At 39.3% G+C, this 24,019-nt stretch overlaps 1 protein-coding gene across 1 annotated transcript; it reads left to right on the top strand.

Annotated features, from left to right (window-relative positions):
- The first annotated feature begins 5,505 nt into the window (after positions 1 to 5,505).
- On the top strand, positions 5,506 to 23,000 carry tnfrsf19 (tumor necrosis factor receptor superfamily, member 19). The gene is made up of 10 exons (XM_023405624.2): positions 5,506 to 5,778; positions 6,695 to 6,786; positions 7,409 to 7,522; positions 12,464 to 12,642; positions 12,824 to 12,909; positions 18,364 to 18,528; positions 20,174 to 20,299; positions 20,530 to 20,632; positions 21,391 to 21,650; positions 22,237 to 23,000. The coding sequence occupies exons 2-9, from the start codon at positions 6,721 to 6,723 to the stop codon at positions 21,644 to 21,646; spliced, it is 1,095 nt and encodes a 364-aa protein (XP_023261392.1). The 5' UTR covers positions 5,506 to 5,778; positions 6,695 to 6,720; the 3' UTR covers positions 21,647 to 21,650; positions 22,237 to 23,000.
- The last annotated feature ends 1,019 nt before the right edge of the window (positions 23,001 to 24,019 follow it).

Raw genomic sequence — 24,019 nt, 5'->3', positions numbered from 1 at the left:
ATACAATTTCATTTGATTCCTTACCATACTATGAAGTTTTTATGACCTGTTATGCCTAAATATATTAAGGTGTTTTTTTGACCTTTTATGCCATACTATACTATGACGTTTTTTGACATTTTATGCCATACTATACTATGACGTTTTTTTGCATTTTTATGCTTTCCAATACAATTTCATTTGATTCCTTACCATACTATGACGTTTTTATGACCTTTTATGCCTTAATATACCATGATGTTTTTTTGACATTTTATGCCATACTATACTATGACGTTTTTTGACATTTTATGCCATACTATACTACGTTTTTTGACATTTTATGCCATACTATACAATGACGTTTTTTGGTATTTTTATGCCTTACTGTACTATGTTGTTTTATTCCTTAACATACTATGAAGTTTTTATGACCTTTTATGCCTTCATATACTGTAATGTTTTTTTGACATTTAATGTGATACTATACTATAACGTTTTTTGAAATTTTTATTCCATACCATACTATGACGTTTTTATGACCTTTTATGCCTTAATATACGATTATGTTTTTTTTTTACATTTTATGCCATACTATACTATGACATTTATTGTCATTTTTATGCCTTCCAATACAATTTCATTTGATTCCTTACCATACTATGATGTTTTTATGACCTTTTATGCTTTCATATACTATAATGTTTTTTTGACATTTTATGCCATACTATACTATGACGTTTTCTGAAATTTTCATGCCATGCTATACAATGACTTTTTTTTGCATTTTTATGCCTTACTGTACTATGTTGTTTGATTCCTTACCATACTATGACATTTTTATGACCTTTTATGCTTTAATATACTATAATGTTTTTTTGACATTTTATGCCATACTATACTATGACGTTTTTTGACATTTAATGCCATACTATACTATGACGTTTCTTGTCATTTTTATGCCTTCCAATACAATTTCATTTGATTCCTTAACATACTATGACGTTTTTATGACCTTTTATGCCTTAATATACTATGATGTTTTTTTTGACATTTTATGCCATATTATACTATGACGTTTTTAAAAAAATGTTATGCCATACTATACAATGACGCTTTTTGGTATTTTTATGCCTTAATATACTATGATGTTCGTTACAAAGGGAAGCAACACAAAACCCAGTTGTTAACAGGTGTAGAGTTGTTTATTGTAACATAAATTCGTAGAGGTAATGGTTAACGGGCACAAAATAAACCAAGGAATGGGGCCGGTGGGTGCTGTTCAAATCAAAAACAGAATATAACAAAAGGAGGACTCTCTAGGAGCTAATACGTTTTCCTATTTAACTAATTCACAGTAAAAGGAAAAACAAAGGCTGAATACCAAAGCTAACTAAAAACCAAAACTAACCAAAAATCACAACAGAAACAGCACCCTTGCACCTAGTGTATGTAACAAAAGCAGTGTGTACAGGTGGAGGAATCAGTAGTTCAGTCAGTTATTAACCGAAAGTCTAAACCTGGCCCCACTTCCAGGTTTTAAAGAATACAGGCGGGACTAAACACAAAACAAGCTAACAATAGCTGTTATATTTCGCTTTCTCTTAAATCCACAAACTCCAACAAAACAACGAGGCGAGCTGCCACCATCAGCCAGCCGCCCGGACTGACAGGCTGGCCAGGGTTTTATAGCTGGTGGTTCCTGATTGGGCGGCAGGGATTGGCCAGCTGCAAACAGGCCGCACCAATCAGGCCAGAGAGGGTGGAGCATCCGGGTGGACGGAGCAGGCAGCTCGGCAGGCAGCCTGGCAGACAGGAAAACCAGACACAACAAAAATGGCCAGAGCGGCGGCCGTAACAATGTTTTTTTGACATTTTATGCCATACTATACTATGACATTCTTAAAAAAAATCTTATGCCATACTATACAATGACGTTTCTTTTGGCATTTTTATGCCTTACTGTACTATGTTGTTTTATTCCTTACCATACTATGATGTTTTTTTGACATCTTATGCCTTAATATACCATGATGTTTTTTTGACATTTTATGTCATAGTATACTATGACGTTTTCTGAAATTTTCATGCCATGCTATACAATGACGTTTTTTTGCATTTTTATGCCTTACTGTACTATGTTGTTTTATTCCTTACCATACTATAACATTTTTATGACCTTTTATGCTTTAATATACAATAATGTTTTTTTGACATTTTTATGCCATACTATACAATGACGTTTTTTTGTCATTTTTATGCCTTCCAGTACAATCTCATTTGACGCCATACTATATTATGACGTTTTTATGACCTTTTATGCCTTAATATACTATGATTTTTTTTTTACATTTTTATGCCATACTATACAATGACGTTTTTTGACTTTTTATGCCTTACTATACCATGTCTTTTTTATGACTTTTTATCCAATCCAATCCAATCCAGCTTTATTTATAAAGCACTTTAAAAACCAACCAGAAGTTACCAAAGTGCTGTACATGATAAAAATGATAAACACAAGATAAATTAAAAGACATAAAACATCAATAAAAACAGATATATAATAAGAGAAAACAATAAAATAACATAAAATAAGATAGAACAATAAAATAAAATCACATCTTACAAGGTGTCAAAGGACATGGAAAAGAGATGGGTCTTAAGAAGGGATTTAAAATCAGACAAGGAAGATGCCTGTCTAATGTGCAGAGGCAGATCGTTCCACATTTTAGGGGCTGCCACAGCGAAAGCACGGTCCCCTCTGAGCTTGCGCTTCGTTTTTGGCACCCTCAGGAGCAGCTGATCAACTGACCTGAGAGAGCGGGTGGGTGAATATGGTTGCAGCAATTCAGAGAGGTAGGGAGGGGCGAGACCATTAAGAGATTTAAAAGCAAATAAAATCATTTTAAAATGAATCCTAAAATGTATGGGCAACCAGTGAAGTGAGGCTAAAATGGGGGAAATGTGGTCATATTTGCGTGTGCCAGTTAAAAGACGTGCAGCAGCATTTTGTACCATCTGGAGACGGTTGATGGAGGACCCACTAACCCCCACATAAAGTGCATTGCAGTAATCCAGCCGTGTGGTGACAAAGGCGTGGATTACTGTCTCAAAGTGCTGTTTTGAAAGAATTGCCTCAACTGGTAAAAACTTGATTTCACAACTGTCTTGATCTGATTGTCAAGTCTGAGGTCAGAGTCCACCTTAACTCCCAAGTTAGTGACGCTGGATTTTAGGTATTGAGCCAAGGAACCTAGATCTAGACAGAGGGTCTCGGAGCTGCCACCAAAAACAATCACTTCTGTCTTCTTTTCGTTAAAATTTAAAAAATTTAGAGCCATCCAGGCCTTTATGTCGGCAAGACATTCAAGTAAGGGTGTGACAGAGAATGCTTGATTCTTTTTAAGAGGCATATAGACCTGAGTGTCATCTGCATAACAATGAAATAAAATACCATGCTTCCTAAGTATGGAACCAAGCGGGAGCAGGTACAAAGAAAAGAGAAGAGGGCCTAGGACTGAGTCCTGCAGGACACCACATGACAGAGGAGCAGAGGAGGATACAGAGTCACCAAGACCCACACAGAAAGTTTGATCTGCCAAGTACGACCTGAACCACTCCAGTGCTATGCCACTGATGCCCACCTACTGCTCCAAACGTGAAAAAAAATGTTATGCCTTACTATACTATGGCTTTTTATGCCTTACTATACTATGTCATTTTCATGCCTTATTATACTATGACATTTTTATGACTTTTCATGCGTTACCTACAGTTAGTGTGTATGTCTTCATCTCCCTGCAATTTCTCTTCTAGTGTGACTGTGAAGGACAAAATGACCTTATCTTGAGTTCTGGTCAAGAAAATATGTCGTTTTTTTTACTTTTTATGCCTTACTATACTATGACGTTTTCATGACTTTTTATGCTTTACTATACTATGATGTTTTTATGACTTTTTATGCCTTACTATAAGATGACTTTTTATGCCTTATGATACTATGACTTTTCATGCCTTACTATACTATGACGTTTTTATGACTTTTTATGCCTTACTATACTATGACTTTTTATGACTTTTTATTCCTTACTATACTATGACTTTTTTATGACTTTTTATGCCTTATTGTACTATGTCGTTTTCATGCCATACTATACTATGTTGTTTTTATGACTTTTTATGCCTTACTATACTATAACGTCTTTATGCCTTATTGTACTATGTTGTTTTCATGCCATACTATACTATCTTGTTTTTATGACTTTTTTTAATGACTTTTTATGCCTTACAATACTATGTCGTTTTCATGCCTTACTATACTATGTCGTTTTTATGACCTTTTATGCCTTACTATACTATGACTTCTTTTATGACTTTTTATGCCTTATTGTACTATGTCGTTTTTATGCCATACTATACTATGTTGTTTTCATGACTTTTTATGCCTTACTATACTATAACGTCTTTATGCCTTATTGTACTATGTCGTTTTCATGCCTTTCTATACTTTGTCTTTTCTATGACGTTTTATGCCTTACTATACTATGTCGCTTTTTCACATCTTGCACATCTGTGACATTTTATTAATACATGTTTGAGAACTTCCTTTACTATGACGTTTTTATTCCTTACTATACTATGATTTAAACATGACATATATGCCCCTATATCAAAAATCATGTTACCATATATGTCCCGTGTAAGAATACATATTATTATGACATATATACAGTACATCATATGGCTATATGAAGATATAAGTGTATAACATATAAGAAATACTCATAGTAAATTGTAACTTTAGCAGAACAACATGATTACCAAAATATCTATTATATTTACAAATTTAATATGAACATACTGACAGGCTTGGGGATGGATATATATTTATTATATAACATATGTCAATCATATAAATAGACATACTAAAATTCATGTTTCTATTAGGTCGAAATATCAATGTATGATATTGTTCCAATTTCTAACTGGTTTCATATGTAATTTTTACATATATAGGCTATACCTAAAATATATATATGATTTTACTCCATATGTACATATATTTCATATGGAATTTCAACACATTTACATATATTACATTTGCATATGTGCACTCCTCAATGTAAATTCAGATCTTATATATTAACAAACCGTTCGGTTGACGGAATTAAAAAGCCAATCTCTCTCTCTCTCCATACCAATGGTGAGACCAAACCTACGCCCTTGACACACACACACACACACACACACGCACACACACGCACGCACACACACACACACACACACACACACACACACACATTGGGAGAGACAGAGGCTTTCAAAACGGAGTAACTCGTCCTCTTCTTTTTCAACACTTAAAAAAAAAAAACCTACTGCATCGTTTCCACATCGTCTCTCATAATAAACCAGCTGACTGGAAACCCTGTTGTCGGTCACACTGTAACTACTTCAATGGACTGAGCTCAGTGAGCGGTGTGTGTGTGTTTAGCTCTGTGTGGGACCAGGTCTCTGATGTAGGCAGGCTGATCACAGATCAGATACATGCGCTTCAGATCCATAAACCACCCCCCCTTTTCTCTCTCTTTGTACCCGCCTTTGATCTCGGCGCTGGGTTTGTCCTCGGTCTGCTGCTGCTGCTGCGGCGGCGGCTCTGTGTTGTGTTGTACTGGGCTGGGGCAGCAGCGCTGACATGGTGAGCAGACCGGTGCGGGAAACACACCACCACACCTCTCGCCGGTCTGCTTTCGACTCTTAAGAAGCAATACTTTGATCAACAGGCTCCTTTTCTAGCAGGTAAGCTAGTTTCTCATTAGTTTTGGACATTCACAGTTTATGCACTTAACGACAGACGATACGGAGCGAGCATTAGGTTCATTTGGGATTTCAGTAAGACATAAGAACAACAAAACTATAGTCCCGAAATGAATATTTTAAGCATTATAGTCTTATTATAGACCACAATTATATATTATACACCACAAAATAAACAGAAGCGATATTGTCGATTTAAAGTCAAGAGTTGGTGCGTACAGATTCTCGTAGTCGCTTTACACGTAATGTATGGATATTTTTTTTTTTACTTTTAGTTATGATGTTGGTTACATTGGGACAATATGATGGATTTTTGAGACATTTTTATGTAATGGTCCCATGAGAACACTGAAGTTTTCCCCGTGTAGAGCTATGGAAGCTCAGTGAGCTTCAAGCTGAGGGCTGTACTGTCGCAGCTGCTGACTGATTTTAATCAAAAAACATCAATTCACTCTGCTACAGTTTGGACGCGCATGTGGTTATTGTTTAATCAGTGCTTCATAGCCCACACCTGCTTTATTCGAAAAAAAAGTTTTAAAATGTGTTTAAATCCAGAAAACACTTTTCAGGCTGAGAATATCATCATATTCCACACTGCATGACTGTGTCATATATATTTTGTATATGCTTGTTATCATTCATCATTGGCACAAACTATAGGATGTTTACATCCAGTGAAATATTCAAACCCAAGAGTCCATGTTTTAACGTCTGCTAATGGAAATATTCTGGGTGTCTTGGTGTTAATAATCATTATAGAAAAATTTTGTCACCACAGGAAATTTGACCCAACCAAATATGTTTTTATTCTTAATAAATTATTAAGTGTGTACTATAGAGAAGAAACTGTGTAATAATATACTTAAGCTCAATCTTTTATTGTTGTGTCTTTTTTCAGCTGCAAACAGCAAGTTGCCCATCAAAATGGTCTGGGTGCTTCAGTACACCTTCTCACTTTTACTAACTGTGCATGTCATATATTCAACTCTGGTAAGTGTTTCATTATATGATGCATTTTGAACACAAGTGTTTTTTTTAACAACCTTTTGTTTACCCAAATTGTGTTAATAGGTGTATAGCTCATCTGTTACAGTTTTTGTGTATTGTACAAGGAAGCACATAGTACAGTTTCTCCAGATTCAGATTCAGATCACAGATTCTACAATACCACTGAGTAAATCTCATGTGCTAGGGTGAGATGCGATGGAAATCTCAAAAAAAAAAAAAAGAAGCTTGCAAGTGGGTGTTGCATTAAGATTTTTAAAAATCAAATTACTCCTTCTAATCTCATCAAAAATGTAGCCATTTATGCGACGACTCAAAGTTTTTAGTTTTTGCCTAAATTACAGACATGCACTTGAACTGTGCTGCATGCCTGGGTAATTCTGTGGGATCTGCAAAGCCCTTGCTGGTGACGCCCTGTGGATCATTTTACCTTCATCCTCTTCACTATCCTGATTGATTGTGTTTGCTATCGAGATTCTCGTATCTGCTTTTAATGATCTCCTTATTGTTGCTTTTGACTGAGATGCTGTTCCTGTATCTGTTATGGATAGAAGTGGTGATGAAATACAGGAATCTCTAACTTTCACCAAATGACTGTCCCTCTTAGATTCATGTGAAGGCAGAGGAGGAGACCAGAGAATGCAGAGAACAGGAGTACAAGGACCGGTTTGGGAACTGCAAACCCTGCAAGCAGTGTGATGCAGGACAGGAGCTTTCAAAGGTTGGAACAAAATTGTTTTGGACTTATTCTGTTTATCACCTCACCTGTATGAACTGAATATTTTGTTTTAAGAAGATTGATCTAAAGTGCTGTGTTCACTCAGGAGCATTTTCCACATAGCCCCTAAAAGGAAAAAGTATTGTCACTTGTTTATTTGGGAAATGGAATGTGTAGTAACACAAGGGATCTACAACAGGTCAGCTGAATCAACTTCCTTAAGATGAAAAAAAAGTTGGATGGATTATTCCTTTGGTAAAAAAAATCCCCACAAAAAAAGGAAAACTGTTGAGTTCATGAAAAGAATGGACATCACTGTTTAGAAAAGTGTATCTTATCCAGGGAACCGACATTATTTATCACTTCCTCTCTTTCATGTAGAGAACAGCCAAGCTGTTATTAGCTTTTGTAGAACACCGACCCTTCTTTAATCAGTCACACCCATACTTTTGACCTTCTGCAGCTGAATGGCTTCCATTGTTTTTCTCTATTGCACCCTGTCCAACTTATTGTCTTCACTGTTTGAAGCTAGCCATGCCTATGCTTGCTGCTCTCTCGGCTGGGAATACAGTTTTTTCCACCACCTTAGCCACAGGTTTTTGTGTGCTTTGTACAAACAGGCTTCAATAGTGTCAGTTAAGGTTGGTAAGCAAAGGCTTTCCTCTATGGCAGCAGCTATGCACCTACTTTTGCAAGTGTAGGCAGTGATGTAAAGGTGAGTAAACTATAATCACCTGTCATTTTGTGGCAAACACTAACATTAAGAAACTCCTACTTTTCTGGGGTTAACAGTAATTGGTGATACACTGCAAAAACCCTCCATCTCAACTAGTCATTTTCTGCCATAAGCAGCTTTGCAGACTATTATTAAGTAAAATACTGAGACAATTCTACTCGGTCAAAGTGCAGATAGTTGAATCTCATTATTTCTAAAACTGAACATTATAACCTTCATGAATGTAGGATTTATTGCAGGACTGAGACTAGACTAATTAGGTGAACCTAATAAACCTGGTGCATATGATATACACACGACGTATACCTGTTACATTCTATTATAAAATCAAAGATACTGATTGGGCCGAAGAATAGAAGATAGACTCAACTGTTTGCAAAATGTCTCCAGAGACAGATTTTTGCCCTAATAACTTAGTTTCAGTTTATTTTATTATACTGTAAAGTATACTTTTATATCATAAAAAGTAATGATAACCTTAAATGAACAATATTCAGCACATAAAATGGCTGATAAATTGACTTTGGGTGGGTTTACACTCCACTACATCTTTGAGTACTGATGAGAAAACTCTGTGTCACCCTTGACATCTGTTGCACACATGCATTTAAGCCCAGTTGCCTTTAATCTCAGTACACACAGACATGTACTCTGTGGTTGGTAGTACGCTTCAGTAGTCCTCATGTTCCTCTGCCAGCTCAACAGGCATGAATGCTGCTAGCCACCCTGGGGTCCTAGTTAATAATTGGCTGCCTCATTCTTTCTCTGAAGGTAGCGGGATGCCGGCTCACATTGGAGACCTATGCCTGCACTCAGAGAAAGTTTCCCAGAGAAACAACTTCTGATCTGAGCTCTGTGTAACCAAGACAGTCTGTCCATATTCTGAAAGGCACGACCGAGTGTTGGGAGGGAAGCAGACTTTTGGAGTCCCTCTGTGCAGCTGCCATAGAGATCCCAGAGGAATGTGGCCCAGTTTGCCTCTGGAAGCTGCTCTGAGGCAGGCTGACAAACATCAATTAGCCCCTCCACACTAACTGTAGCTAAAAGAACCACCCACACAGAGGGAACGTCCATTAAAACCAGTTATTGTTTTCATCTCAAACATATTTCATTCTAGGGTTCATTCATTGTAAGTAACTTAGTCTCTTACGTTGCATGAAGGAGAAGGGGGGAATCGCTTTCCAGTGCATGCTGGAAAACAGCCAGTGGCAAAAAAGGCAGGAACACAACTTTGATGTGTCAACATCTTGTAGTATGTAGCAAGAGTGTAACATTTCCTTCAGCCACACTCCCAGGGCAAAGGACTTCTGAATGGTACTGGCTAAAGAGAGAGTCACAGTTATAATAGTGCATTCTCAGCAGAAGGGTCAAAATCACAGTGGTCAGACATCAGCTATGTTATTCTTTTCTAAAGAAGTCAGGCAGAAACAAAAGTTTCAGAAAGTGTAATAGAGCGAGGAAAACAAGGGCGTAAAAGTGTGTTTTGTCCCACACAGAACTCTTCTCTAACGAACTATTTTCTGCATTGTTTCATTACCAGATCAGATGACTGACTGCCCCCCTTGTGATTCCCTCCTAATCTCAAAAATATCTCTGCGTCTGAACATGCTTCAGGTCCCAGCCAGCTCACCCCCTCTCTCCACTCCACACGGCTGTTATACTTGGCAATCTCACCCAAACTAGATCAGGAGATAGGATAGGGAAACAGGGTCTTTAAGCATCCGCTTTTTTTTAATTGCTCTGAGGTGAAACCACCTTAAAGTTAATTCTAAAATTTGAGGGACTGCTGTTAATTTTTGTTCATGATATTTTTTTCATGCAGTTCTTATTCTTGGCTACATCCTTGGTAGAGTTCTCCCCAATCTTATCTTGTACATTTGAGTAGTTGACACAAAAAATCATAAATTGTACCTGAAGAGAAACATAAAAATATTTTCTCTCAGCTGTCAGCAGATGTATAATGGGGAATTAACTTCTAACCTCCGTTTTTATGTGTGTTTTGTGGTATTTTGAGCCATGTACACACCCTGAAAATATGGTCTTTTCAGGGAGGTTTAACAGATTGAATATGTATTCTTTTGTTGATACTGGTTGGCTTCTTTATGGTAATTTATTGTTGGAAAAGGCTTATACATTGTGTACTCACCTATCCATATAATGATAACTTCAGCATCACGGATTACCACAGAGTATAGTCTTTCTTTTAGCTGCTAAACGAGTCTGAGTCAGTGCAGGGTGTTCGCTCTGTGGAGCTTTGTTAGGGGAGATAAAAGAAGAAAGAGATCACTCCTTGATGTTCCGTATGGCCTGGATCAGAGGGGCAGAAGTTGGCTCCATTTTCCTTTTGTTTCAGTGCTCTGATCTGCTCATGTGTATGTGGCATCAGTCCCCATCCTGCCATGTGGTGCCCCATGGACAGAGCTTGTGCCAGTCCTGGGCTTAGTGGGAATGAATCGTCCCTGGGCCTCTTCCTTAATGTGGAAGAGGGTAACAGAATCAATATGAGGTACCTTGTGTGGCTAGACCTACTACACTTTCTTAACGACTAGTTCATTTTCAGGGTTTAGTGCTGTGACAGTTTATCTGCCTCCCCTGCCTTAGTCTGATTCTTTTTCTTGAGAGGGGCAAGATAATGGCTTGCAACTCCAAGTCTTCTTTATTTTGACTTTCCCCTCTTTTATCACTCATCACCCCCCCCCCTCTCTTTCTCTGTGTTTCTCTGCCCCCCACCACCTCCACTGTTCACCCTGCCCTGCTGAAGAGCAAAGCCTTATATGGAGAGTTCATAACAACAGCTGCAAAAGTCCAGCCCTAGACGGTCCACCTCGGCCTGGCCTGGCCCAAGGGTTCAGTGTCAGGCTCACATGTGTTTGGCTGGAACGACTGAATTCCTCATCTTCTAGCCCGACTGTGCGGTGCCATCACACGATCACATCTTTGCCTCTAACCTCCCTTTTAATTCCTTGCCAGCCAGCCTGCTTCCCCAAACCCAACCCCCATATCAGACTCTTGTGCCCACATTCCAGCAGGACTGCATGCCCAGGCAGTGAAATGGGACACGGGCGAAGAGAGAAGAGAAGAGAGAAGCCCTGTTTGAAGCTGACCTTCACTTTAATGATATATGAGCAACCCCACCCCTTCCCCTTCTATCCTCCTGGCTTTGGATTGCAGTGTGGCAACACTGGACAACAGGAGGGCAGCTGCTGTGGAGCTGATAATGAATGATCAATGTATGATGTCATCCCTGCAGGGTCTTCTCACTCAGTGTGGTGTACAGTAATATCAGCTGTCATGTAAATGTCAGTTTGTCATTGAGGTCACCAACCTTCCAATATAATTCTAGGGGATGTGACAGTGACAGAGATCCAATTAGAAAAGAGACATAACAAGATTAACATTGGCAGATGGAGATGAGCAGGTGGAATAATGATTATAATTAAATAAATTAAATGATTTGTGGTTAATTCAGTGTCAGGATTGAGTTCCTGTCACCAAAAAAATGTAATTTTGCTGACTTAATCTGACTCTGAAATATGTAAAACTCATACAACCAAACATGATATAGACTTGATCTTCTGTCTTTAGTCATAGAAAAGAGTACATTCATCTTATATTTCATGTTCTTAAAAATATCGGTCAGAATTCAGATTTTGATTGGTCCAGGTGAACAAAATCTCAAAAGGTTGTTTAGAATTAGATCACTCACACGGTAGTCTGAAGCTGTGCTTTTTAAGTGAACTTTCAATTGTTGAACACAAAAGAGTATTCATCTTATTTTCTCCATATACCTCTCCATAATCCTTACCCCCTTCCTGAAGCGTTTCCTTTGCTTGCTGGCCTCTCAATCAACGGGACACTCACTGAGTCTGCTTGGAGAGGGAGTCACACAAAAACACAGCAATAAACTTGCAATAATACAACAGTGGGTGTCCTCCAGGGCCTTTATTATTCAAATGCCTGGCCTTTCTGGGTCTTGCAGCGGAAGGCTGCTCATTCATACAGAGAGAGTCAGGGAGATTATTGCCAGTGTAAAATGGACTCTCAAAAGAGGCAGGCCATTGTTCTCTTCTGATCCTTCGAGCCAATATCATTCTTTAATTCCAGACCCCCGGTAGTCCACATTCAAGCCCCCTTTTCACCAGCTGCACATCACCCAAACCACCGACCCCACCTCTTACCCGGTGTATTTCTCCCGTTAATCCCCCCAGGAATGTGGCTTTGGTTATGGAGAGGATGCCCGGTGCGTGCCCTGCCGGAGCAGTCGCTTCAAAGAGGACCGGAGCCTGCAGAAGTGCAAGCCCTGCTTGGACTGTGGACTCATCAACCGCTTCCAGAAGGGCAACTGCTCTACCACCAGCAACGCTGTGTGTGGTGACTGTCTGCCGGGGTGAGAGGAGAGACACAAATGCACCAGACACCAGACACTTGTGTTAATTATGAAAATTATTTTACAAGAATAGCCTGACGAAGAAGAGAAACATGTTACAACAAACCATTATCAGAGTGTATATGTTTGCTGCTCATGACAGTTTTGAAGGTTAAAACATGTAATTTTGTGTCTTCAACAGATATTACAGGAAAACAAAACTAAGTGGTTTCCAAGACATGGAGTGTATACCCTGTGGGGACCCTCCGCCTCCTTATGAGCCTCACTGTAAGCACCTTTCCTTTCTTTTACCTCTTCTAAATGTTGGCCAGACATCACTGGCACATTTTGTTAAATGTTCTCATGAATATAGGCTATTCATCCCAATCCACAATAGGTGATGTTTTAAGATGAAACAACAGGGATACTGTTGTGTAAAAGCAAACACCACCACACTATTGAAACCCTAGCCAAGTGCTACTAGAACCAAAACTCAAGCAGCAGTGCCACAACAAAGCCTATACACACACAACATGCCAGCACAAGGTCCTTGGAGTAACCAGAACCACAGCCTTTAAAGGGTGGAGCAAGCCATAGTTCATTCACTAAGTCTCACTGAGCCAAGCAGCTATGCTGTATGTGAAAATAAATGCTTGGATTTATAAGCTGAGCAGTTGAAAAGCTGAAATGGATACCATTATCATAATAGTGGATTTGCCAACACTGGATTATATTAGCTCAGAACACGTCACTCATTTTCAGCACTCAATTTGGATTAAATGAACAAACTTCCTTGGACAAAACCTCCATTGATTTTTCCAGACAAAATCTCAGTAGCATGTCATGAACTGCTGCACTGTTCTACATGTTTGTGATTAAGTACCAGAGTAAACACATCAGGGAGTGTGTTGGTTCAAGCAGCATAATTTATTACCTTTTGTACAGGTCCGTTATGCTAAAAGGAGGCACGAGGTGTGTTACAATACGTTCACAAAACAGGGCTCACATTCCAGTGGACTACACATCCAATTAACATCTTTCTTCCGGCCATTATAAGTAGTTAAGTAGAACCTTATGATTTCAGGTTTCCACATAAAACCAACAGGCGACTGAACTTATACCTTTGGTAATTGAGTGTGACTTCCTGATGGCAGAGGAGGCTGCAGCTGTTTCTGTGGAGGCTTTTGGCAGCATGAGCATCAGAGCAGACCGAGCCAGGGTTAGCACCCCTGTGTTAAATAAATGGAGACAGCTCTGGGCTATCGGACAACTAAAAAAAACTAGTTTGCTCCTTGTTTACAGGCCCTAAATGTAAAGATGATATATGATTTCATCAAACCATCTACTGTTTGTTTGGTTTTTATTGTAGTGTCTTTCTCAGTCTTGATTTCTTTTCATATGTATATTGTTGCAAGCGGCATTACTGTTTTTGTAATGAACACCAGCCTTGGGACAATCGGCCTCCCTCTGCTCATTTTTCCATCTGTGCAGCTTCCCGTTTTGATACTGGAGGAGGCCTGTGAAACAAAATGGCCATTGTGTCTGAGAACATAGCTGGTAGTTAGCTCCTACAGGGACTCTCAGTGGAGCATTTCCAAATGTTTGAAAGTCTTGCTCCCTCCCTCCAGTGTTATCTTGAGGCGGGGGGGGAAAACTTAAAGGGCAGATCATTCTAATAGGCCACACTGGCCCGGGGCAACGGTGCAGCTGTGCAGGGGAGGCAGTCACCGTCTGGGGTGGACTGTAAATCTTAAACCACCCCTCCTCTCTTCTCCTCCCTTTCCCCTAGTGGCTTTTTGGAGTGGAGTAAAAACGAGATTGTGTTTTATGGATTCCTTTAGCCTCTTTAATGTGTTTCATCTGCTTGAGTTTTTCACTGTCACGGTAGATCACAGAGAGCTGATGAGGCCATACTAACACATACAGGCATGCAGACAGATACATGCACACACCCATGCACAGTGGCACTCACACAAGTAGAAAAGAATACTATCTGCTCTTTGTAGCTTATCCCTTTCTTGCCATTACTAATATTTCCAACCAGAGAAACACAGAAGTGAGATAGTCATCTTATCTCCTGGGTCAGTGTAAAGAGAAACAATGGTGTAGGTTTGAAATGCAGCCATAAGACATCAGTTATCCTTGATATCTTAGGCAGGCTATCGCAGCTTTCTCAAGTGAAATATTTCAAGAAATGGAGCAAATTCTGGAGAGCAGTTTTACATGCTTTTTAGATACAGCAGAGCTCCTAGTGAGGACTAGCCAAAAGAAACATGATCCAACAAACCTCTGTCCCTCCTGATAACCTCACTGCTCCATCGTGTAACGTATTCGCTCTTGCGGCATCCTCACTGACTTCAAAGCTGTATGCAATCAGCTCTCACCACAAACGGCGCAAAACACATTGGGCTGGCAAGGAACAGGAAACATTCCTAACTACTATTGCCTGCCAGCAGTTCAAACCAGAGCCTTTCAATATTCAAAAGCATGTTCACCAAAGTCACTTAAAGGTCAACAGCTGAAATGATGATGGTTTATCCTCACTGCTGTCCTAATCAATTTATCATGCAATTATCAAAACACAGCCCCACAGCAGTAATGATATTTGGTGTTGCCACATTACAAGAAGTGATAATCGTAAAATCACAGCATCTTGGGGGTTGCACTTTTGGAGACATCCAATTTTTTATTTGAAATAATGCAAAATGGTGATTCAATAAGTTGTCAGTTGTACCTGCTTCAAGCTTCAATTGCACCAGTACAATAAGTCATAGACCCTAAAAGTTAGAAACAAGAAAACTCTTTATTTATTTATATATATATATATATATACACATATATATATATATATATATATATATACATACATAAGTAGAATATATAGAATATATTTGAATCTGGTGAAGCTATTCTAGACCAGACATCCATGTGAATGCTCTCAAAATAATAGAAGAAACTGAACTTATGATCAAAGATTTGAGGGAATAACAGATGATAAAATGGACATCTCCTTGAATTAAAACTCTCATAAATTTCATATTCTGTCTGAAATTGCATCAAATCAAATTGGCAGTAAAGCTGTTACATTTCCATATCTTTGAAAGCCAGAGGAAAGTGATCAACAGTTCATTTTTGTGTTTATGTCATGTCATTGCATCTCATGTGACAACTTAGTAAAAATGCTCAATCCAAGGCTCTTGGTATAGATTTATAAATTCAGGAGTAAACCATTGTAAATGTCTTTGCATGAAATAGAGGTCATTGTTTTCACTGCTCTTAGCTGTGTACACTGAAGAATACTACATTATTTTCTGTTATTGAGAGTTCTGGATAAGACAGTGCTCAGTTCTGCCAAAGAACCTCTTGAAAGGGTTTTTTACAGACCACAGTCAAAGATCCTTCAGAGGCGTAAAGAAGTGCTTCTTTTATTTGGAGTATGTGGTGTTCCATAAAGTCAACAGGCAGGGAGTCTGTGAAAGGCTGTGGTTTATTGGTCTGGTTTGTGTGAAGATAATATCAGCAGGTGAGCTCTCCTCAATGGACCAGTGTTTATCTGTGTTTGCTGCAGCTGCTGGGCCTCTGATAACAGACTGCCTTTGTATTGCCGGGCAGATGATGCTCAACTCGGATGAATTCAATTTGACCCTGACAATGAAAACCAAATGTAAACATGATGGTCAGATGTTACATCTGTAAATTAACAATACAGTGAAGTTTGTGTATATGAAAATTACATAGGGATTGCTGCTTTGACAAACTCAAATCGAAAATCTGGTGGTTTTACTGTTTTTACACTGTTTTTAAAAAATAAATATATTTTCTATATACAATGTAATATTATTTTTAAGAGAATACCACTGAATGTGATTTAGTGATCATATATGACTCCACAGGTGATACTTTGTTGCTCAACATGACCAGTGGGATTACATCCAAATAAAAACTTGTCAGCTTCATTGAACACCGAGCCTTTTAGTACAAATACCCTTATATAAACTTCAAATTATTTAGAGCAGCTGCAATGATTCTTGCTGTTGGCTCTTGTAACAGTTTTTAAGATCTGGTACTGGAATGGCAATATTTTTTAATAACAGGTAATAAGTCATGTTGTTGACAGTATTTACTTTTCAGTGCGTACACCACAATGTTCCTTTACTTTGCCCTCTGGGTCAAACCAAGTTTTGGAGAGCTGCTTTGAGTTTTTCCTCTTTTTTTTCTCTCTAAGAAGGAATGTTAAAATACCCTTATCCCCTATCATGGCTGGATAAAAAAATGTTTACATTGCATAACAAAGAGCTCCTGGATGTGAAAAGGTTGAAACCAGTTCCCATGATTAATATACTGAAACGCAAACAGCAGGGCTCATTGAAAAAGTCATTCATTATATTTGCCATAATCATAAAACATTCTCTCACAATTATTTTTTTCCCTGCATTTTGTCAACTGGTCACTCTGTTTCACAGTGTCAGTACAGCATACTTTCACTGTTTGCTCTGTATTAACCTGCACCGTCTCTATCACACATTGATGATTGAGGCAAATTATGTTTGATTGCCGATAATGATCAGAGACAATTACACGTACATGGCCTCAGAGAGAAATGTCACTCAGTTTGAGAATTCAGGCATGCTACTCTTTTTTTCTCCAACTCCCTCTTAAAGCTACAAACCAAAGAGCTGGGGTTGTTGTCATGTGGAATATGCAGCTCTCTCGCTGATGTATCACAGCTCTCCAATGTCTCAGTCATCACACACAATGTTGGGATAGTCGCAGGCTACTGTTTCTTTGATATAACTTCTGTAATAATAGCTGCGGAGGATTGGCAATGTGCTGCTGCACATAATAATAGTTTAGAATTTTTATAATTCATTTCTCCATGTCAAAATGTTATCTTAATGTAATGGTTCAGTCTCAGCCTGCAGTCAGAAAAAAACTTGTTTCTTATCCATACGATGCCACCATATTTCTACAGAACCAGAAAGTGTAGCTGTTTTAATTTTAAACTAGACATCACCAATCAGGAAATGCAATATTCTATTCATTCAACACACTAGTGATTTCTCTCCAACACTAACACCTTTCTCCTGAGTATGTATCACCTGATTGTGATTTTATTACCTTTGTCATGTTGTGCTGCTCTTAGTTTACATTTGGATCACAGATTGTGTCTTCATCTCTGATGAGTGTTTGAAAGGATAATTACATGTAACAGAAGCCAAAATTTTCAAACAACACTGCCAGTTCATCTGTCTTACATTGTGATATTAAGCGTTAAGCTGTATTAAACACTGATGTTCTGTATTTGTGGGAACTTGTATAATGAGCAGCATTCTTGGGGCCAGAAGTCTTTACATGAGAGAGTGTGTGATGGGTCCTGAAGGCAGGGCAAACAGTGACATCACGGTTCCCCTCAGGCAGGATAAGAACCGTACCAGCGGCTTAATCGTGAAATCAGTACATGTGCACACAACTCACCACCACAGACACAATAACACACAGAAGCATAAATACATTCCTGACTGTTGCTCGCCGTCACATATACACTCGTATCTTGCCTGCACCTCACAAGAGATTAGTTGTTGTGTCTAAAACCCTCAAATAAGTTTAGTCTTATATTGATTCTACTCATCACTTTGCTATAAGCTGCTAACGTCTACTGTTATATGGTTTATCAATCAAAGAAACTGTGAACATTTCATACCTTAATGTTTATCTGTACTTCACATTCCTCTCTGTCCACAGGCAGTGGGCGAGTGAACCTGGTGCCGCTGCCCTCAGTGGTGACCAGCCCACGGGACATGGCCCTGGCCGCGGTCATCTGCAGCGCTCTGGCCACTGTGCTGCTGGCCCTGCTGGTCCTGTGTGTCATCTACTGCAAGAGACAGCTGCTGGAGAAGAAGCCCAGTGGTGAGTCACAACACCTGGAAGCACTGTGTTCAACAAAACATTTAAATCTGAGAAAGATTTTGTAGAATTAAGACAATTAAGACAAAGGAGAGGCACAAGAGCTGGGATTTTGATTCAGCAGTGATTAGATGAATCAGAGCAGGAAGTTTTAAAACCAGAGCAGAGGCCTAAACATAGGTTCATATTTTAGGGCCAAAAAGACTTTTCATGCCCCACTATGACTGCTTTCTATAGACACAGTTTTCTTTTCCACAAGCCAGGTTTGCATGTGGTTCTATGCAGTGAGCATTGAACTTTGAACAGTCCTCCCCAGGTGCCAGTGGATTCCCAGTACAATTTGTACTCTGGTCAAGACTTCCAAAATAAAGGAAAAGCTCATGACTATATATTCCAAAATTTACTTTCTTATACAACATCATTAGAAATACCAAACAGTGAAGATAAGGTGGTGATAAGTTATCTGGATTATATCACTTGTGCTATTCACCTGTGTGCTTTGAGGTGTGCTGAGCAGGCAGCTGCATGGAAGCCGCCGTTTGAAGCACATTTTCTTTGTTGGTTTTTTAGTCCTCTGCAGAGGCTTCAATGCTTTTAACTGTACATTTAATGAGTGAAGTGCAAGAGCTGAATATATAAAGCAATTATATAGAATTTATAAAGAAGAGTATATATAGGTGAGCATGATTTCAATGTTCTTTTGTTAACTACACATCTACACAGACAGAGAGCCAGTTCATCTGTCATGTCCCGTGTTAAGCCTTATTAAACCCTGATGTTGCATATTTGTGGGAACTTGTAAAATGAGCAGCATTCTTCAGGCCAAAAATGTTTGAGTGTGTGAAACATCCCAGGGCAAAGAATTAATGACATCATTTTTCCCTGGTAAACTCACCTAAAACAAAGAGCATGGTACAAGTTACCAAGGCGTTACCAGTTATGTTTTTATAGTGTGTGTAAAGTGAATGCATGAGTTAAATATTTTGTCAGTAGTTCCACTCAGTCCAAACACGCACCCCACCCTTCACCCAAGCTGCTACAAAATGCTAACACAGTTGTTTTTTAAATTATACAAAGGAATTTTAATCGGCCTCATGGACCCGAGGGTTGTGAGGCATTGCCCAACTCATACAAGAGCGTGTAAGTTTAGTCAGATAGTCCGGAGCTCTGCAAGAAAATCCCCTTCCAGACTGGTTTCTGTTATTATTCTTAGTAGGAGTGTGGCAAAAGTAGAAGGGTACCACCTTCCAATAAGACAAAGGGTTTACAAGCTGTAACTAATGGATTTATTAATAGTTAATAAAGCATTTACTAATACATAAAAGCTCAGCTATAAGCATCACTAAATATAAATGTTGGGTTGTTTATCCCTTTTCTTTGCTACTGAAGCCATTACTAAATGCCTAAAAGGTTGTTGATAAATGCATTTGGTAGTCATGCAGTTCAAACACTCAAGGAAATTTTTCACAACGGTGCAATTGAGAAGTTGCTTTAATGGCTTAGTGCTGTTAATTCCATTCATTTATAAGGCTTTTGTGAGGGATACCTTATTATTATTAAAGTGGTACCAGTAGGTCTGTGCTGTACTGGGCCAAGAGTTGTTGTATGTCTCCGTGGCTGACTGTCCTCCAACATGTTTCCTCAACAGCCTCTCTGAGGTCACAGGACTGTCCGTACAGTGGGGCAGAGCTTTCCTGCCTGGACCCTCGCTGGCTACATGACTTCCCCCAGAGACCCTGCTGCCAGTGTCACCTGGGTCCCGGACACACCTGCGGTAAGTTCAGATCAACAAGATTTTATGCTGCAGCTGTTTTTTTTAGACACTTTAAAATTCACGCAAACTGCTCATAAAGCCACAATCACAATCACTTTTGACTATAAGGATAAGTGCTGTATTCTGAATTCAGCAGTTCACTGCCATGTTGCCTTAACATCCCTTTAGATTTAAACAAGGACTTCAGATGTTGAGGAGAATGTATTAAGACTTATGTGTATGATGTTCAGGTCCAGTCCACCTGATCCCATCTCTGTGCTGTGAGGAGAGCAGCAGTCTGGGCCGCAGCCAGGACAACAGTCCCTTCCAGTCCCAGACGAGCCTCAGTGACGGGTAAGGAGAAAACTCTGCAGCAAATTTATCCCCACCAGGAACAAAATGACATTAAATTGTCATTTTTTCATGTGGTAATATCTTTCATCAATATTTGGATGGCGAAATCGAATGGAGAAAGATGGATGAACAGCTGTTGATAAACTCCATATTGCATGTACTACATTATTACTGAACTGTGTGGTGAACACCTGTGTTCAAACGGCCAGGCGACCATGACTGCAAACATTTTTCAGCCCAGAGGGAAACTGGAAACTCTGGACCATGCTCTGCTCAAACATTAACCTTCCAACAAACACTATAAAAATACAATCATACAAACACTTTCGTGCCTCTGTAATGTAATTACAATTCCAGTAAACCAGCTGTTCAACTATATTTACAGTAGTTCATAGCAGGTTATTACATTGTACACAATAAATCATGTAAAGTAAGGTCCATACTTGAAAAAACTGATGGTAAAAGAACTTGACACAGTGTCATTCCCCATCAGCTACTGGTTAGCACATCTAGAGAACCAGGGAACAATAGGCAGGAAAACACATAACGGCTGTCCTTCTGCCTCAGGGGCAGTGTTCTCATTTCTGTTGCTGTTCAAGGTGCTGTAGACATAATTTAACGTGCGTAATGACTTTGAAGTCTTTGAAGTGCTGGGAACAACCAGAGATATCTTTCATAAATAAAACACCACAGGGTGTGGCTGTGAACAGAGATTCAGGGTGATAATAACCACACCTTTCTATAATATGCTACCCCAGAAATACACACCTGGATGAGGAGGGTACTCCGATGCAGCTGGAAGGACATCCAGAGTCTGTCTCTGCAGAGGCTGGTGGGATGATGGGGAGCTCAGAGCTTGCAGAAAGAATGAAGGTGGAAGAGGAAGAGGATTGTGAGGGTGACGAGGAAGAAGAAGGATGCAGATCAAGGGAGAATTCACCTGAGAGGACGTCACAGAGCTACAGTGAAGCTGCAACAGATGCACTTCTTCCCAAACAGCAACCACCAACTTAGGAAGGTGAGTCCCTACAGCTCTTTCATGCACAACAGAAATCACATAATAGGTTGTAAGTCAGTGTTACTCATAAATGTTTCTGTTGGTGCATTAAGACACTCCCTTGTCATTTAGGATTAGTTGCCTCAAAGAAAAATGCCAAATGATCCTCAATATCTTTATTATTTATTTGAAGTGCCAAGAAGAAATCACATGGCCTCTCCCACTGCAGAAAACATAGATACGTTTAGATTAATTCAATACTAAAGTCTGGCTGAAAGTTACCATTTAAAAATTGCACTGTATTTTACTCATTCCTACAAACTTTAAGAGACTGAGTCTGTGAAAGAAGATTCAACTTCTCTCAAACTACTGCATGTAATTTTCCTGCAAAGGAAACCCAATAATAATCTCGGATGTCCTTTTTAAGGACTGGAACATTGCTCTGTGTGTGTGTCCATGAAGAGCAGCTGGTAAAAGAGACAAGAGATAGCACGAGTTCTTTGATGTAGACAAGACTATCCTGTTTTAAGTCGGCCCCTGGCTGGCTCTGGGTAGATACGTTACTAATCACTGCGTGTCTGTGTTCCTCTTCCTGCTCTCTTTCCAGGATGACATGGACTACTTTGGCTCATGTTCCACCCTTGAACCACCCTGGACTCAACAACAGCCGCAGCCAGATCCCGTTTCAGATTACTCACCAGCTCTCACTCGCCCACACACACACACACACACACATTTTGAAATGCCTGCCGCTGACCTCAAAGCCCCTCGTCAAAGCATCCAAACGGAATATGTACATACAAGCAAACAAAAGCACTGCTGAGGAAACGCAAAGTGCAAGAGCAAAGGCATAGAGAGATACAGACACACACAGACACAGACACAGACAGACACACAAACACATAATGTGAACTCACTGGCCCAGAAGGTGAAATTGAATGAAGTTCAAACGTCGAGGAGCATTGACTTATTATCGTGGAGCAAAGTGAATCAAAGTGAGCCTCTGCTCTGCCTTGAGATTGTCTCACATCTTCACATGTAGGTGGACATAAACTGTACCACTGATCTAGCAGCTGGTGTTATGAAGCTTTTGTGTGTAAAATTTGAGGTGTGAAGTGTCAAAAGTGATTATGTTGCACATTGAAGACAATCTTGATAACACGGAACAAGTTAAGACGAGGAATGTTTAAGTGATAAATATGCTGTAGATACTGTAAAATAGTAAATAGGTCAATATTTTTGTAACATAGACATGACTGATAATATGTTTGCTTTTCTTCCTCCAGTTATAGTGTTGATGGATGTGAACGGTCACTTTCACATATCGTTTTTTGTAAATAAACCACGTGAACAAGTTTACATTCTGAGGAATTATATGCTCTCAACTCTTTATTGGACTCATGTAGGACAGATTAAAAAATAAGTTTCACAATTGATGCTTCAGTGGCTGACATATCCTGAGTTTTTGCATATACCTCCAAAAAAACCTGTAAACTATTTTGACCAGTGTCTGAGTTATTGAGTGGAGGTCAGACAAAACAAACATTTTGTGGATGTCAAACTGTGACAGGAATTCTTCCCTATATTATTTTACATTTTATAGGCAAACAATTGATTATTCTGTAAAAAATGATCAAAATTAATAAAGAAAATAATAAGAGAATGAGACTGGCAAAGCCACAGAAGACATTATACAACAGTTTTCACAGGCTGAGGAGAAGTTAACTGACGTGTCAAATTATTGGAGTGCCCCTTTAAGTATAACGAATCCCTTTACTAACATTTAGATTGTTTCAACTAAAGTGCAGCCTCATATCCAGACAATTAGACAAACTGCGATGTTGCAGCCTCTGTGTGGTTAAAGTCACCCAGCTCGTTCAGTGACAGTGTGTTCACACCTTCAATAACCATGTGAAACTGCTCCGCGCTCCCTGCCTTGGGTCTCAGATCCGAGCAAGGGCAAGCAAGGACATTGTCTCGGGGAGCAGCTGCAGTCCCAGCTCAGCTGATAATTACTGTCTGAATGTACTGAAACAGATGCAAACAGCCGTTCTGTCGAGCAGGCTGCATGTTCTGGGGCATCTGTGGAAATGTGAAGAAACCTTTAGAAACCAAACTACAAGAAGCTCTGTTTTAAAGTTATGTTTGAGCAGCTTTAACACAGTATGAAGTAAAAAGAACAAAATATGAACTTTCCATAATAAATCAACTGACTGATATTTCTACACTGAGCCACACAAGCTATGAATAACACAACCCAAAACAGAACTGGCCAAAACTTTCCCATTTACAACTGAAAATCCATAACACAAAATGCTGGACTCCTCCTCCTCCTCCTCCCCCGTCAGAAACTCCTGACAGACAAAACAGATGGAGCGGTATTAATTTAA

Source organism: Seriola lalandi, unplaced genomic scaffold, assembly GCF_002814215.2.
Source record: "Seriola lalandi dorsalis isolate HSWRI2012SDOR001 ecotype SW California unplaced genomic scaffold, Sedor1 jcf7180002054281, whole genome shotgun sequence".
NCBI classification, from domain to species: Eukaryota; Metazoa; Chordata; class Actinopteri; order Carangiformes; family Carangidae; genus Seriola; species Seriola lalandi.
Note: the sequence above shows the minus strand (reverse complement) of the source record. Positions and strands in the feature narration are given on the sequence as shown.

Excerpts from the sequence above, each read along its gene's own strand:
- tnfrsf19 (XM_023405624.2), top strand. The coding sequence starts at position 6,721 with ATGGTCTGGGTGCTTCAGTACACCTTCTCACTTTTACTAACTGTGCAT. Across the intron at positions 12,643-12,823 it reads TGTGGTGACTGTCTGCCGGG|ATATTACAGGAAAACAAAAC; the intron begins GTGAGAGGAGAG and ends TGTCTTCAACAG. Across the intron at positions 18,529-20,173 it reads GCTGGAGAAGAAGCCCAGTG|CCTCTCTGAGGTCACAGGAC; the intron begins GTGAGTCACAAC and ends TTTCCTCAACAG.